Source organism: Melospiza melodia, chromosome 19 (genome assembly GCF_035770615.1).
Source record: "Melospiza melodia melodia isolate bMelMel2 chromosome 19, bMelMel2.pri, whole genome shotgun sequence".
Lineage (NCBI taxonomy): Eukaryota > Metazoa > Chordata > Aves > Passeriformes > Passerellidae > Melospiza > Melospiza melodia.
Genome location: NC_086212.1, coordinates 13,267,540 through 13,285,150, shown reverse-complemented (window position 1 = coordinate 13,285,150; position 17,611 = coordinate 13,267,540). Strand labels below are relative to the sequence as shown.

The window sequence follows — 17,611 nt, the reverse complement described above, 5'->3', positions numbered from 1 at the left end:
CAGTTGGTGGGTTCAGAAGAGCATTGGGTTCCTGTGCACTTCTTTCCAGCTCAGATAACAAATCCTCTTGGGCATTAAACTTTCTGAGGAGTCCAAATCAACTTCTTAATTCAAAAATCTAAAGAAATCAAGAAAATTTAAGAGAGTATTTAACAACGTGTACATTAATGTCACTTCACTGAACAGCAGGTGATGTAGTCCATGATATTTATCAGCAGAAATACCTTAAATCTTAGTTTTCACACTGCTACAATGTTGAACCATCACTTAAAGTCCACAACCAGCTAGCCCCAGGCCTGTCCATCAGGAACTGGTAATGAAAATATAGTATAACAGGCTTAGTTGCACATCTTTTCTGCTCCTGTAAGAAACCAAGTCAATTTTATAGTCTTTGTAAGTTAAAAATCAAGAATGAGGCAGTGTCTAGAAAGCAGATGAGAATACCTGGGTGACACGTTTTGTGAATCACAGTTATTACTCCATTCAGAGCTGCCTCTACAAACTGAAAGTCTCTTGATCTGTCATTCATACCCATCTTTTGTTGAAGATATTATGGGCAGAGAACATCTATGCTTCACCTACATACAAAGGTACTTAGTGCTATTTAGAGCAAATACCTGAACCTTAAAAGGTTAGCAAGTGCATGGGGGTTTTAATTTTATTTGCAGAATGCAAGATGATTGCTGTTCATTTGTACATGGTGGTTTAAACACCCATGTAAGAACCTTCTCTTTACATGAACAGTATTGATATACACATATATCTTCCTGAATCAGTAAATTTGGAGAGTTACAGATGGTCAGTCAAAGATGCACACATAGCAGTGAGAATTCTGTCTTCCTAAAAGCATAAGAAAAAAATTCCCATGATTTCCAGGGTCCAGTTGAACTCCTGATCTCTCTACTGAGTGTTGTTTGTAGAAATAATCATAATTGTGGCATTCGTCTGGTAAGAACCATTTACACTGACCAAACAAAAGTGCCTTTACATTGAAAAAATCCCATTGTTGTCCACTGATGTTGCCTTATGCCTTTTACAATGATGCTAAGCAGAAATGTACAGTATGTAGGATTTCACCTGACCTGTTAACACTTACATAAGAATTTTCCAGTAAACAGAGGATTCGTTACAGGGATTATTGGTTTTTGTGCAATGTTGATTTTCCTTCAGCTGCCAGGTTCAAGAACCAAAAGGTATGTAGTGCTTGACATAGGCACTTTTGGCTTCTGACCTTTAGATGTAGCTTGGCTTTCATTTCTGCATAATCAGCTTTTCTATCCTGTTGTTTGGCTTTTAGTGTTATAAAATGCTTGAAATATTAATCAAAGCTGTTTTCCTGGGGAAAAAGTACAGAACAAATCTCACTTGAAACAGAAGACAAGGTTTAGCCCAAGTTGCTGCTTTTGTGTTGCTATTGAAGGAGAAAACAGTTTCTAATAAATGCTTTACATTTAAAGTAAGAACTTACTATTTCCATTACAGTAACCTAGAGAGAACCCAGCAGGGACTGTCTGTGGCACTGACAAAAATGAGAAGAGATAATGATCATGGTTAATTAGCTTTTAAGTTTCTCTAGCTGGGAACTATCAACCAAACTAGGAGAATTCATAAGAACAGGGAGAAATTGGCATTGTCTAGTCCCAAGCACCTTCCTAGGAGATGATAAAGGCTTGGGGATGCAGTTACATGTCCAAAGTCAAAATTGGAAATCCATAGCAGAGGAAGAAACAGAACCTAAACCTTCAGAATCTGCCCCCACTCTTACTGGTTAAAGCCATCCTTCTTCAAAGGAGTCAACTCAAGAAGGACGTACAGAACTGTGACCAGTTCTGTGCAAGTAAAAGTTGACTGAAACGTTGAGGGAGAACAAAGGTATGAGGGAGGATTTAAAGAAAAGAGAAAAAAGCCTGTGGCACAGGTAGAGCTGGGTAACCCTGAAAGGACAGCTGCCAGCACAGAGCTGCTAGCAGGCAAAGCATCACAGAGAAATAATGAACAGCGTGCAAGAGGAAGGAGCCAGGGGAGCCAGGGTTGCCCCATCCTACAAAAAACAAACAAATTTAGAATATAAAAAGGTGCTTCCCTGTCATTTCTTCATGCCTGAGGAGGTGAGGTCTCTGTAAAGGGCACAGCTAGCAGAACACCCCAGGAAGCTGAAATTCTTGAAGAGGCTTGAACTCATGTGCAAGGATTTGTCTGTTCCCTACTCGAGTAGGAAGCAGGAAGTCCTTGACTGCTGCAAGCACACACCTCTGTGGGAAAGAGATTTCACTCCAGCAAGGGTAACCATTTTTATTTGCAAACTGGATTTGGAGCCATCTGGGCTTTATGGGACTGAGCAGAGCAGATGCTGAAAGTAAAGGGAAACACAAACCTTTTGCTGACTGTTTTTCACTCTGGTTAGTATGATTGTCCCCTTCTCTTCTGGCTGTGGTTCTGCTGTTCATCCAGCAAAAAAATCCTGCAGTAACAATGCAAAAATCATAATTCTGTCGTGGCTAGGGTAAAAATCAAAGTCTTGGTGAGCCCAAATTCTCCACATGACTGAGACTTTCTGCAGAGAAGAGCTCCCAAGCTACCAGAATTACACATACCTGGCCACTGGTCAGGTGCCAGTGCCTACAGAGCCTATTACTCACATACTCACATTGATCCTTGACAGGGTTTTTTTTTTTTTGAGAAATAACAGCATTCCTTTAAGGAAGAGTCCCCAGATTAGAGTCACACCTCAAGAAATGGCTCCAGAGGAGTGACTGCTTATCAAAGTTAAAATTACATGTCTCAATCCCATCTCCAGAGCTGAGCCTGTAAAAGTGAGCCTAAAAATAAAGTAGTAATAATAACAATAAAGACTATTTTATCTGCCAAAGCAGAACAAGCAAGAAACCAGTGTGCCCATGGTGTAATGTCAGCCTTGGCATGTACTGTAGCACAATCAGGACTTTCCCTAAAATATAGCCCAGGATTGAGCACTTGAGTTGATACTGAATGAAGCATCAAAGCTTGGTGACTGTTTAGAAACTGTAAATATGCACCAGTGCATCTTACTGGCTGATGAAATTTGCTTCCATTTGTTTTGAGAAATGTCTGTTGTCAAGCTGAAAATGCTGGACAGGTTAATGGAAGTGCAGCCTAATTATGATAAATCTGGGTATTTTTTTCCACTCCTCCACCATCAGAACAAGCCACTTCATTTTGAACACGGGCCAAAAAAATCACATTGCCTTTTGTAAGGATCCACAAAGAGCATATTTTACAATCTGCCCAATCCTGTCTGGGTTAGGGTTGGAAGGGAGGTGAGCAGGAGGTAAAGCACTGCGCCCCCAGCTCGCTGCTACCTGTTGTGGCCGGTGGCAGGGGCTCAGTCCCAGGGCTCACACGTGGAGGGGAGCGTGGCACACGTGGCAGGGCCCCCAGCCCTGCTGCAGGTGGGTCAGTGCTGAGGAGCTGCTGCCAGAGAGGGGCTGTGGGGCAGAAACGTGCCCGGCACCGTGCAGGGTCTGGAACGAGCCCTTGGCTCGCTCACAGGCGCTTTTGCAACCTCAGGCAATTTGCACGGTTCACGTTTTCCTTTGGAAATTGAGAGAACGATCCCTGCCCTGCTCTCTCTGAGCTTGCAAGGGCTGCCCTTGGGTCTGGACTCTGTGGCATTCAGTGCAGCAGCTGTCAGAGAGTGCTCAGTGTCAGCTGAGCAAAACACCACAGAAATAGCAATCCAGAGGCACTGAGTGCTCTTCCCTTGGAAGAGCAGCTCAGAGAATCTTTAAAAAACCTACAATTTTATAGCAAAATACCCAAGTGACAAACTCCTTGGAGGTGACAATATGTAGGAGAATTAGCAATGGGAGGGAAGTAGAATTTCTGAGTATTATTATATGCCATTAACAACTTTCAGATCTCACTCTGAGTGCTTTGTTGCACCTTGGTTTGTAGTGATGAGTTAAGCTTCCTTTTTCTGACACTTTTTTGAGCATCTAAAAACCTTTATATTTACTGAGTTCTAGTAAGTCTGTAAAGCCTGAAGTGCTGAAAAACTTCTGTTTTGAGCAACCTGAATGGTGTCCATCAAAGCAAACATCCTAAAACCCCTCCTTTCAAGGCACTTGTTGAACACTGTCATCTTGAAATGTCAGATTCACACACATTTAAATGATTTGACAGCTTCCAAGAAGGCACCTGATAAGCATCACATTCAAGTGTCAAGAAGCACAGAGAAAAAGTGCCAAAAAAAGTTCAATCAGAAGAAATCGTATCAGCTATTAGATGAGCATTATAATGCAGCTACTACTAAAAAAGGCTTCTCATTTAAATGGAAAATAAACTTTACATTCAAGACAACTATTTTTTAAAAGGCCTTACATTTCCCCATACCACCTCCTATGTTTGCCATTCGTGAAATCTTCCAGAAACTGAATCCTGACAGCAGCACCCACTGGCACTGGGCGACACCTCAAGACCACTGAAACTGAGCCATTGCAAGTGCTACATCTGGGTTTTTGTGTGGGAGACAGTGGGTGTTATGAGAATTCACTGTCTTCACATAAAACCTTTAATGCCTTCTGTTGGCTTTCTAAAAGCTGAATCTCTAAATGAGAAGATTCTTGAAAAAAATCCTGGCCTTGATTTGCATATGCTCCAGTTATTTCACTGCACCAAATACTATGTGTGTTTTATATAGGGGCTTGAGGCTTACTGTGTGTTTGTGATATGCTTTGAGATCCTCTGATGGGAGGTGTTACCTAAATACAAGTAATTTGATGCTGAAGTGTCTAGAATTCCCAGTGGACATCTGTACTCGAGCCCTGCTGCCATCACAAATGAAAAACATTTGGAATCCTTAATGTGATTTTTAATGGACATATGTTCATAACACAGTGCCACCAATTTGGCATATTTAGTGTCTTCTCAAGAGAAGCCCACAGTTTGTATAGCAAGATTGTGGGAGGTTAGGATTGCAGTGCTAGAAAATTTGCACAACACCTGCCTGACTGTAATTTAATTGGCAGAAATTAATGCTCTGGGTTTGGGAATTTTTTTATTCCTCTCAAAACCTAGAGACACGAGGACTGATTCTGCTGTATTACACTGTTTTATGTAAGATTTTATTCTGATTTTATTTGTGCTGCAATATGATAATTTCCTGGTCTACTCTCTTCCTGACAACTGAGCATTGCTGGCTTACTCTCAGTTATTTCAATGTACACTGACTTACCTGGCCAACAAAAAGCACTCAGTATTTTTGTACTTCTCTGAAAAAGGGCTCTGCTTAGTATTACTACAGATTATGCTCCATTTTATTTTTAATGAAGGTACTTTATGACATGTTTTAAAAGGAAAATATTTCTCATCAGCTCCACCAGCAACACAGTATGTGGACTCTTAAGACAAACACCAGCTTTGCCATTATTAAATTGCTTTGGGATTTTATCTTTGCTTACATCACAGCCCTATCTGGAGCAGTCTTTAGCACCTCTTATCCCACCAGATTTTTGTTTTCCTTTTCAGGAATGTTTGGCCTTGCCATGCATCAAGGACAGCCCCTCTTACCTCACTGTTTTCTTCCCTTATTTACAAAACACAATAAAAGGCTTTGCAAGGGAGATAGAGGGTACAGTCCCAGAGGGTGTTCCTGCAGAGAGAGAGTCAGCTCTGCAGTATTTTAGACTTGCAGGTGGGAAGGTGAGCTACAATCCTGATCCCTGCTGCTCTGCCAGCCTGGCTTTTTGGGGGGTTGGAAGTCACTGCTGGCTGCCTCAGCAAGAACCTTGCTGGGAACAACCAACTGCCTCACAAACCTGAGCAATAGCTAGGTTGTGAACACCCTTTATACAAGATAAGTCAATTTTGTTGCTTTTCAGAACTCCCTGAAACTTAGCTGGGAATCCCAGATTTCCTGTTCTGCAAACTACCAATGACAACCATGGTAAGAGCCCCATCAACACAAAAAAGTCACAAGTTGGCACAAATGCATCACCTTATCCAGGCTCCAGATGCTTTGCTAGGACTGGGTATAAATAGAGGGAGAGGACATGGCAGCAGGGCTGTTTCTACAGTTCTATTTGTCTGAAATACTTCAGTCTTCACACACCCAGACTGCATGGACAAATAGACGTGAAGACCACCTTTCTTTATGGTCACAATTGTCTAAAATGGAATAGTGGAAGCTAAAGACAGGCATGCAGAAACAGAGACAAGCTCAAAGTATCTGAGATGACACTCAAGTGTCTGATATCACACTGAGATAACCCTCAGAATTATAAGAGTAGTAGTGGTTGTTGATACCAGATTGTGCCACAGCTGAAACAGATGCAGACTCAGGTCTGTGTAAGTGCACATGCACACAGTGCACTTCACCCACAGAACAACAGTGTGCAGCCCCAGTCCTGAGCAGTTCTGTGCTTTTGCTCTGAGTATAAATTTAGGGATGGGTTAATATTTTATGACACCTCGCCCCCACAGAACTCCCAGTAAAATAAAACATAATATTTGAAAGAGGAGGTTAATTATTGAGACAGTTACCACTCTGCCTCTTCTGAGGTTGTAGCAATAGGAAATAACTTTCATTTGCAAGAGCCTAAAACAAGCCATAAACAAAAACTTCCTTGCCTACACTGAAGGAACCCCAACACTTAGATTTATTCTGCTAGGGATGTTTTTAGAACTGCATAGACAAAAATAAGAGCTGTGGGCCTTACGTAGTGGTTATTCAGGCCTGTCAGTGCTCTCTGTTGAACTTTATACCCAGATCAGGCAATGTTCCCAAGGTGAGTAAACACTCCTTGGACAAGCCTCCACTTCACAGCCAGCTAGTGACCATCTGCCTGCAAAATGTGCCAACTGCACTTTGCCTCTGTGCATGACCTCCGTGTTCCTGGTTCCAGAAACTCTTTGTACTCAACCTTTCCCACACACCGAGAAGTTATGACGTTTTTGATTTCAAAGCCAAAATGGATCAAAGTTTGGTTAAACTGCTAAATTTTGTAACTGCTTCAAAACAGGGGCTAAGAACCTCCGCTTTCAGCATTCATTAATCAAGCCTGTTAAATGATTACCCTGCCAGGGCTGCTTTGTTGACAACTCTGCATGATGACAATGTCAGTGGCACTGTCCCAAGACACATCCAGTGGTGATGTAAAGGCCAAGCCTCCTTCACCTCAACTGGTGGGATGGACACTACCATGAAGAATATTTAAGGAAGGAGGTGCATCCTTGGAAAGCAGCAATTGCAAGAGAGCTCCAAAGCAAGAGAAACAGGCTCAACTGAGAGGTACAGCAAAATCCTCTCTGGCTTCCAGCTCCAGCTTCCATAGACAGTAAGTAGAATGGCCTCTATTTTTCCCACCTTAAATTAGTAGAATGGCCTCTATTTTTCCTACCTGAAATTAGTAGAATGGCCTCTATTTTTCCCACCTTGATCCAAATTCCCTACCTTGATTTTAAAGCAGTACATAATCAAGTCCATTGCAAATTCTTTGCGTTATACGTTGTCAGGCTTTGTGACGCTGTTTAGAACGTAGCTAAGCTAACACACCTAATCTATTTGCTTTTCCATTGTGATCAGTATTTTACAGCCATCAACAAGAACCACAGCAGCCTCAATAATGCCCCCACAGCTGAAAGCCGACATGAACGTCATGCCCAAGGTTGTGCAGGGGGATTGGGAGAGTCTGTCTCCAGAAGCCAGGGATTTCATCGAGACCAATGCCAAGCTGTGCCAGCCTGAGTGCATCCACATCTGCGATGGCTCGGAAGAAGAGAACAAGAAACTTCTGGACATCATGGTAGAACAAGGCATGATCAAGAAGCTGAACAAGTATGAGAACTGGTGAGTAGCCTACATGAAGTCAAGTATCATCTCAGAATTGGAAAATTCATTTTCTATCCTGTTTACTTTAAAAACTTCTTATAAGCTCTCCAATGTTGGCTTTCCATGAACATTTTGGAACTTTAGCTTACATAGGTGAAATACTCAGGAAAAGCAAACTTTTTCCTCTAAAAATTAGATAAAACATATTATTCAGTTGGACCATCAACTGTACATTTTCTCTGTTGATTAGTTACATCAGGGAACTGAAATAATGTCATGAGACTTAGGCAACTTATCATTAGCAACGGCTAAATATTATTGAGCAAATCTTCTTTTGAAGAATTCTACTATTTTAGCCAATTAGTTTATTCATCACATACTTTTTTGTGGCATTCAAATAGGTCTGTGGGTGTTCAAATATTATTCAGTACAGGCATTATTCATATCGTGCCGATGAGCTTTGACTCTAATGTATTCTGCAAATACTTTTTTCAAATATTTCATAATTTCTCCCAACTAACTGAACGTGAAAGGAGAATATTAACAACAAGTGCATACTCGAGAATTACGTGCCAACCACGAGATCTTCATGGGAGAAATCTGCAAAGACTTTTGAATAACTAAAAGCAGGAATTTGGCAATCTGTTTGCAGACTATTTGGGAGAGAAAAGGGCAAGATTCACCAGATAAATTATTCATTGTTAATTATATGCTTAGCTGTAGTGATGATGGTTATGACAGCCCAACTAGAACATTTTTATACTCGTGGAAAATTTCGATGCACAGAGGTGAAAATGTAAAACAATCCCCTCTATCGTAAATAGATGGCAAAAAATTCCTTAGAGGGGAAAAAGAATCCCCTTTAATGAACTCCTTCACTTTTAATGATCGTGCTTATACTCAGTATTTCCTTTGTGATGCCTCTAATTTAAGGGACTATGCCAATCCACGAAGCTGGGTTCTGATCCCTCTGGCACTTATACCAACACTTAAACTACTTTCCTTGGCATCCACTTAGTTTGAGGCATCATTTTGTGGTCCCCATACAAAACAACTTCACACTGATGAGAATGAGAATTAAACAAGATTAACTTTTCCCTGAAAGTTAACAACAGAGAATAAGGCTGAGATAAGAGGCAAAGGAGTATTAACATGTAACAAGAATTTCCTAGGCCATATGATTTTTTATTATTACTGGAAAGTCTTATATTCTCTGATAAAATTGCTTTATCTGACTGATTTTTGAGGTTATCTGTTATACTGCTTTGTCACTAATTTTTGACTTACAAAGCATTGTTTTAGCAGCCTTTTGGGCTAAAGTGGACCCACAGAAGGGTAAAAATGCTATATTGATAATTAAAGTCTAATTCCCTGGTTTTTTGTTGAAATGCAGCTGGTTGGCTCTCACTGATCCGAGAGATGTGGCAAGAATTGAGAGCAAAACTGTCATCATCACTCAAGAGCAGAGAGATACCACTCCAATACCTAAAACTGGAACCAGCCAGCTGGGGCGCTGGATGTCTGAGGAAGATTTTGAGAAAGCCTTCAACACCAGGTTCCCAGGCTGCATGCAAGGTAGGCAAGAAAAGGATAATTGACACTGAACTTTCAGCAATGCTGAGACACTTACTACTGTTGCAAGTTACTGAAAATCTTTAAAGAACGGTTTTAGCTGAAGATTTAGCTTTATCCTCCAGATAGTCACTTCACTGGTTTCAGGCAGATCTTTACCATAGACCCAAATACCTGGGCAAGGACAGTCCTCAGGCTCTTTCCAGCACTCTTATTTTCCTCGAGAGGGGCAAAGTACAAAAATTAGTGTGACTTGGTTCAGGAAGTCACATAGCAACTGAGGAGCAGATAGGAAGCGAGATAAGAACGAAGGTCCTCTCATCCACAGCAAGAATTTCAGATTCAGGGATTTACACTAACAGAGAACTTGGCCTTCACCTCCCCTTCCTCCTGGCTAGACAATCTGTCTGAACTGCTGCTTTCAGCATTTAAGATAAAACTTCTTGCTACACAATTAGACAAACAGAAAGCTGCAGCTCTTTAAACATCACCAGAAGCTGTCACAAGACAAACAGCTTTTAAAGGACTGAGAAACAACCTCCATGTTTATAAAGGTTACTTCAAATGTTCCTTGTTTTGCTCTTGGCCACATCTTGCTACTCCCTGTTTTCCAGGACGTACAATGTATGTGATCCCCTTCAGCATGGGGCCCATTGGGTCACCTCTGTCCAAGATTGGGATCGAGCTGACGGATTCACCCTATGTAGTGGCCAGCATGAGGATCATGACACGGATAGGAACAGATGTTCTGAAAGCCCTGGGCAATGGGGAGTTTGTAAAATGCCTTCACTCAGTTGGATGCCCTCTGCCACTAAAAGGTAAGAGCCATTAAAAACCCAGGAGCCATAAAAAAACCTAGGAGCCATTAAAAACTCCTGGAAATGCCCAGGGCTGTGTTTTGGAGCTGAGTGCGTGTCCTCAGCACGTGGGACACCCTCATCACAGGAGCCCAGGGTGGTTCTGTAACAGCACTAGGTACAAAACTCACTTCAAGGAATCAAAGCCCAGTGAGAGTTTGACGGAAGGGAGATCATTATCCCTAGTACTTACCAGGGATTTCCTTGAAGCATATGCTCTGGGTTGCTGTCAGAGGCTTGATGCTGATGAAACAACAGCGTGATCAAGCATGGAAATTGCTGCCTTCATGACTACAACATTCTGTTCTGCAGAGCCATTAATCAACAACTGGCCGTGCAACCCGGAGCTGACGCTGATTGCTCATCTCCCGGATCGCAGGGAGATCATTTCCTTTGGCAGCGGCTACGGAGGGAACTCCTTGCTGGGGAAGAAATGCTTTGCTCTCCGGATTGCCAGCAGACTGGCCAAGGAGGAGGGCTGGCTGGCAGAGCACATGCTGGTAAGAATCTATGCTGTTAAATCTCGTGTGTTTGAACAGCCGTTAAACCTCAAATTAGAGCCACATAAATCCATCACCCGCCTGGCCATCAATGGAATTAGTCTCATATGGATAGTCCTGTAACTTTAGATAGGAATCTGTTATGTGCCAGGCTCATGGGGAATAGAAAACTGCTTGCAAGGCCAAGTACTAAACATTTAAAATAGGACCTGTCATGGTATAAAACAAGCAAAGTTTGGAACATCTGAGAGTGACTTCTTGTACTCAAAAACCTGCAAATATCAGATTTTCTAAGGGAGTTGTGCTGTGTAACCTTTCTGGCTTTAATTTCTGCTGTCCTTTAAACATTCTACCGCCATAAAATACCACTGAAAAAAACAATTTCAAAGTGCATAAGAGAGCAGCCTTAGGAAAAAATATCTGTGGTCTTTGAGAAGAGCAGAAGAATCCATGCACAAAGTGCTTTCCTTTCACTCCACTTGTGTAGCCAAAAGAATATTGCCTGGTTTTCTTCTGTCTTGACAGAGAAACACAGATGTATACGGTCTTTAATCAGCAAAATAAAAAGAAATGTTTATTATATACCAACTTAACATTTTTTTAAAATATAAGAATTTCTTAGATATTCTAATGGGAAGAAGAGTTGACTCTGATTTTAAAAATACAGCTTGAGTTATTTGTCAACAATATTATGTCGTGCTTCTTCTGTAGGAACAAATGTGCCTAATTAAATATTTTATCATTTCCACTTGCTGGGAGACAATCTCCAAAATGAAAAGCGCAAGAAAAAAAAGGCTTTGTTTAACAGTTGCATTAATTTTTCAATAGATCCTGGGAATTACCAATCCAGAAGGTAAAAAGAAGTACTTTGCTGCAGCATTCCCTAGTGCATGTGGAAAAACTAACTTGGCCATGATGAACCCAAGCCTGCCAGGATGGAAAATTGAGTGTGTGGGTGATGATATTGCCTGGATGAAGTTTGATGAACAAGGTATGGAAATAAAATTGGAATGTTTTACAGGTTGCTGTAGGTGCAGTAAGACATGCTACAAACTTCTGGATGGAATTAAACCAGTATGGTTCACTGATATTTTATCATTTAACTTCCAGGCAACTTAAGGGCAATCAATCCTGAAAATGGCTTTTTTGGTGTTGCCCCTGGAACCTCAGTCAAAACAAACCCCAATGCTATTAAAACCATATTCAAGAACACCATCTTCACCAACGTGGCAGAAACCAGTGATGGAGGTGTTTACTGGGAAGGCATTGATGAGCCCCTGCCAGCTGGAGTGACAGTGACCTCGTGGAAGAACAAGGATTGGACCCCAGACAACGGTACCTGGCCCACCCCGTGGCCCTCTCTTTGGCTTTCTTTGGAATCAATGAATAAATTCAAGTTAATTCTGTCTTGTTGTGTTGTTCTGTGCAGGAGAACCTTGTGCTCACCCCAACTCCAGGTTCTGCTCCCCAGCCAGGCAGTGCCCCATCATGGATCCAGCCTGGGAGTCTCCCGAGGGCGTTCCCATCGAAGGGATCATCTTTGGAGGCCGCAGACCAGCTGGTAAGAGATGCAGCAGCCGCACTTCCAGGCTGGCCACAGAAGGGTTGACACACAGCTGGGCATAGCCACAGCTTTTGCTTTCACAGCTGCAAAAGCAAGGGAATAACCACGTTAGTCCAATTCCTCTGTGTTAGCCTTTGGCACACACGCTTCCAGCCACTGGTGTTTCAGTGTCTGAGGTGTTTGATGTTAACACAAAACAGGTAATAATAATAATAAAGGGCTGGAGGGAGATCAGGACCCACTAACATGGGTAGCAGACACACAAAATTGCTACATTGGTCTCAATTTGCCTGTAGTTTAAGTGGTTTAGTTAGCAAATGCTTAGAGAAATTAATCAGTTTTAGATAGTTTAAAGAAAACGAAGTAAAATAAATTTTTCTGCTAAAGGTCACCCAAAGGTGGAAAAGAAATAAAAGTAATGTTACGTCTGAGTCTAAAATGACCACAAGACCAGATTCTATTTCTACTAAAATCTGCTGGAGATTCTGATGTCCCAGGTATCTCCCACTGGATGTGTTCAGTAATCAGGAGCCAGTTTTGAAAACATTCATTTAAACTTCTTTGCTGTAAGAGAGCAGGAAATGAACTGATTTAAAAAACCCAGGAAAAATTATAATACATTATCCAGTAACATGCGTTCAGCACTATGTCAGATGGCAAAACCTGTCATAAAAATGTTTCTGGACCTCTAATTACTGAAGTGATTTTGTTCTTTATAGGTGTCCCTCTTGTATATGAGGCCTTTAACTGGAAGCATGGAGTGTTTGTAGGAGCAGCCATGAGATCTGAAGCAACAGCAGCTGCTGAGCACAAAGGTAAATCAAAATTTAATCTGCCTACCTGTATTAAAAGCAGGCCCCTCTGGACTGCCTGCCCTCTCCTTCCCCCTGCTCTTTCACATTTCAGTCTTGGCAGCTAATTTTGCAACCTGTGCATTTTCACAATAGAAAATATTTGTACTGGAATTAACGGCCAAATTCTCTGTAAAAGTCAAATTAAGCAAAATAATCCCTTAGGTGGCAAGCATACAGAACAGGATGCAGGCACAGGGTTGCCAGAAGCCTTGACAGAGAGTTCTTGTTACAGTCTGGGATAAACAAATTTAAATTTTCTCTTCTGCTAGAGCTCAACATAAATGCATGAATGACAGCCATCTCTTGAGAATCTTCATTTAAGCTGCCTGACCTGAGATTTAAGAAATTTAATGACAAAAATTAATTTCATTTGTACCTTTTGTGCATCGAGGATAATGCTTGTGTTGTTCCTTAAAGCTCACAAGGGTGGTGAAGGGATCGTGGGTAAACCCTGGGAGGATCTGAATCTTTGTGCTTCAGAATAAATGTGCTATTGATTCCCTGACCTTCTCCTTCTGCGTTCCAAACAGGCAAGGTCATTATGCATGATCCATTTGCCATGAGGCCTTTCTTTGGCTACAACTTTGGCAAGTACTTGGCCCACTGGCTGAGCATGGCCCATCGTCCAGCCGCAAAGCTGCCCAGGATCTTCCACGTGAATTGGTTCCGCAAAGACAGCCAAGGGAAATTCCTGTGGCCTGGCTTCGGCGAGAATTCCCGTGTGCTGGAGTGGATGTTCAACAGGATTGAAGGGAAAGCCTCTGCCAAACCCACTGCCATAGGTTACATCCCCACTGATGCTGCTTTGAACTTGAAAGGTTTAGAGGACATCAACCTGACCGAACTGTTTGATATCTCAAAAGATTTCTGGGAAAAGGAGGTAGAAGAAATCAAGCAGTACTTTGAAGTGCAAGTTAATGCTGACCTTCCCTATGAAATAGAAAGGGAATTGCTTGCCTTAGAGATGAGGATAAAGCAGCTCTAAGCTGGTCAAACCCACAATTATTTATCAATTCGCACACACTAAGGCAAGGCAAACACACTTTACCAAATCACCACTGGAAGCATAACAGCACACTGATGGGCAGGGGGTTATAATGAAAGTAGGTCATAGCTTAGTTAGGATATAGATACAGAGACATTCTAGAAATAACTCCAGACCTAATGATTTATAACTACATCGGTTGTTGTGAATAGGTGAGCAGCTGTGGGAGTGCATGTGCACGGGGTCTGAAACCCTGTTCTGTCACTTACATGCACACAGAGCCATGATGGGTGTAAATTATTTGCCTAGTTCTGCATATACAATCCAAACCAATCCAGCCTTCAAGTTGTAGCACATTGTTTCCATCACAGAAACCTCTGGAGTCTCAGACTCCAGTCGAAAGAGGAGAGAAAATTAGATGCTGTATATATGTATTACCTAAACATATTTCATGTCTTAAATACTTTTTAGAAAAATGAAGTTGTAACTATCAGAGTGAAAGATGACTTTATATTACTAATGCATATTTAAGATATTGCTATTATATATTACTCATGTTCTTGTGATTTCCAGATGTTTTGAATGGCTTGTTCTTAAACTATAAAATAAATGTTTATACAAAATATTACCTCATTTCCAGTATTCTTGCTGTTTATAAACTGCATGCACATAAATCGAGGCTCCTGTCAATAGCACAGCACAGGCAGAGATGCACATGTGGAAGTTAGATGTTGACTGGAGTTGATCTGCTGCTCCTGAGCCAGCCAGTTTAAGCCACATACTGTCTTTGCAACTTCAATTCAAGCCAAAGGAATGATCCAAAAATTATGATACCAGCTGTGAGCAGTCATCCAGATGGTGACACACTCTCCATAACTGGGCATTGTTAGTTACTGCAGGCATTTATAAAATAAACTACCCTCTAGGAAAGCCCCATATTAGGACCTTGCTCATTTGTTAAATTCGTAGGATTTGTCCCTGTTCCACAGCACCTTGGCTTTTGCAAGAGTAATGAGTGAAGCTGTTGAAGTAAAGACAATTTGGGAAAAAGTTTTCCAGATTTTTTGGGATGCCTAAAGCCTTAGAGCTCAATGAAAATCAGGGCAGGAACCTGTGTCGGCTTCCTTGTAAAGCCAAGACACTAAAACCAGCCCATGTTCTCCCAATTAGAGGTGTCATTTATGTGCTTCCCACATCCCTGGCAGGTATCCTGCTTTTCCACTTTGAATGCTTGATCTCCCAAAACATATTGCAAATATTTGCTTAGCAAAAAGAAAATCACTTACATTGTGTAATAAGCCTTTTTACAGACTTGCTTCCTTGCAGAGCAAACAGTGCCAGGGCTGGTCAACAACTGCCCTTCAAAGTTTGCTAGGAGAGGTCACACAATCTGAAAAGGCTCTAAACTACCCCCTGACCCCATGTTTAAGACTTAACACAAACATCATCAGTTCTGAAGTGAATAATAGAGCCCAAGTCAATGCATAGGTCACACAAAGAACAGGCAATGGAAAACTGTGAGGGAAGTGGAGGAGAGTGGTGCAGCCCCTGTGGAGATCATCAAAATCATATCTGCATCTCTTATAGTGTCCTCTTGACTGGGCTCCAGATTAACAGAAAAAAATCAAGGTGGAAGTCAGTAAATAAGTCAGAGGAAGTGAGCCAAGGAAGACTGGAATATACACTCCTCAGATTCAAGCATTACTATCAAGTGGATAAAACAAAGTTGTTAATAGAGTAATTCTATAAATAGCTGATGAACAGCCTGGGCCATCCACAGCTGGTGTGACAGTGCTGGGCTGGTATTTGGATGGGTCTGAGGAGAGCAAGGAGAGCTGAGACAATCTGTCATGGTGATCTCAGTTATGGCCAGTTACAGCCCCAGGGTTTCTTATGGGCCTCAGGAGAGGATCCCAGCCCTGAGCAGTGCAAACGTGTTCCAGGCACAGCTTGAAATGCTGCCCAGGAGATGTACAGAAGCTTGGGGCTTTCCAGAGCTCCTGCTCCGCCTTCCCAAACACAATCAGGCTCAAACGAGTGTTCCAAAGAAATGGCTCCTTCCTCCTGCCAGGGGAATCTGTGCCAGGGCCCAAGCCCAGCAGGCATATGGGCATGGGAAAACCAAGTGACACCTCTCCCACAAAATGCTGCTCCATGAGGAGACGCAGATACCATCACTGGGGTCCTACAGCACACACCCAGCTCTAGCATCACTGCTGTTATAAAGTGCTAACTGCCTTGAGAACATACCCAGCCCAAAACTGGCTCTCACATTCTGACTAAATCCTTGCTTGCTCCTCCTCACCACAAGAAATCAGGGAATTTTCTTTCTTTTGACCACCACTGCCCTCAGGTTCTGCTCTGGGTGTTTTTTCCACATAACACAACACAACCCATGGACAGTGTCTATCACGAGCTCCTCTGGAAAAAAAATATTTAAACCATTTGTGGTTCTCCACTGCACACATTTTAACCACATGCACCTTTTCAAACACTGCCCAGAGACACAGATTGTTCCGGAAACCAGAAAATGGGGGGAAAAACCTGCTGTACTGTAAAGAATGAGAACAAGAAAATGAGTTTTTGCGTGAGTCATTCAACAGCTCCTTTGTATGTAAATATATCCTCAACCCATCAGCATCTATGGGGAGTACAATTTACATTTTGAATGATCAAAATGTTTAGTATTGGCAGAGAAAATGTTTAAAAAGGGAGAAGGCGGTGGTTTAAAATTTAGAAACTTAGTCAACTGTGCCAGATTATGATCTCAACTCTTCTCCCTCCAACAAATACTATGCTCCATAAAAACAAAATGCTTTTAAATTGAAATTTGGAAGTTCCCCTGATTTTCAAAAGAAAGAAGGGAAGGCAACAAATGCAATAAATTTCAACAAATTAGTAGAGAAATATAAAACTTGGCCTATTAAATGCAATTCAGAGAAGGGAAGCACAGGCAAGACTAACACATGAAGTGTACAGAGCCATAACATTTGCAACAGCTGTGTTATGAAATGCACTTGGTATTCTGGGAAGTGAGAAACAAAATACTTTGTTAAAACACTTGTGGATGTACCGGTGGCTTAGAAAAAGAGAGACAAAATTAACATCACAGTTTAACCATGAATGGTTTTGAGGATGTGATCTCTGGTACCTTGTTTGTGCCGTGATTTACTGGACAAGAACATTGTGATGGATGCACCACATCCAGGGAAGGCTGTGCTCAACTCCCTCAAATTTAGCATAGTCCCTTGGGTAAAAGTCTGGCCTCAGTGCCAAGTGCTCCTGTTTGCACTGATAAATCCAGAGCTCAGACCTAGACCTTGGCCCAATCCTTGCACAGGTTGAGAAGCCTCCAAGCCCAATGCCATCCTTTGGACTCATTTCTCATATTTCAAGGTCAAGTTTTGACTGTGTTTTGTCTTGTTCCTTCAAATCCCCTTCTCAGATGTCAGTCTCAGCAGTAATTAGCTTG

General features: G+C 41.8%; 1 protein-coding gene across 1 annotated transcript; it reads left to right on the top strand.

Annotated features, from left to right (window-relative positions):
- Positions 1 to 7,154: 7,154 nt before the first annotated feature.
- On the top strand, positions 7,155 to 14,772 carry PCK1 (phosphoenolpyruvate carboxykinase 1). Its single transcript, XM_063172597.1, has 10 exons — positions 7,155 to 7,313; positions 7,562 to 7,825; positions 9,201 to 9,382; positions 9,994 to 10,197; positions 10,549 to 10,736; positions 11,565 to 11,727; positions 11,847 to 12,071; positions 12,166 to 12,297; positions 13,020 to 13,115; positions 13,685 to 14,772. The coding sequence occupies exons 2-10, from the start codon at positions 7,602 to 7,604 to the stop codon at positions 14,137 to 14,139; spliced, it is 1,869 nt and encodes a 622-aa protein (XP_063028667.1). The 5' UTR covers positions 7,155 to 7,313; positions 7,562 to 7,601; the 3' UTR covers positions 14,140 to 14,772.
- The last annotated feature ends 2,839 nt before the right edge of the window (positions 14,773 to 17,611 follow it).

Excerpts from the sequence above, each read along its gene's own strand:
- PCK1 (XM_063172597.1), top strand. The coding sequence starts at position 7,602 with ATGCCCCCACAGCTGAAAGCCGACATGAACGTCATGCCCAAGGTTGTG. Across the intron at positions 9,383-9,993 it reads GTTCCCAGGCTGCATGCAAG|GACGTACAATGTATGTGATC; the intron begins GTAGGCAAGAAA and ends CCTGTTTTCCAG. Across the intron at positions 10,198-10,548 it reads ATGCCCTCTGCCACTAAAAG|AGCCATTAATCAACAACTGG; the intron begins GTAAGAGCCATT and ends TCTGTTCTGCAG.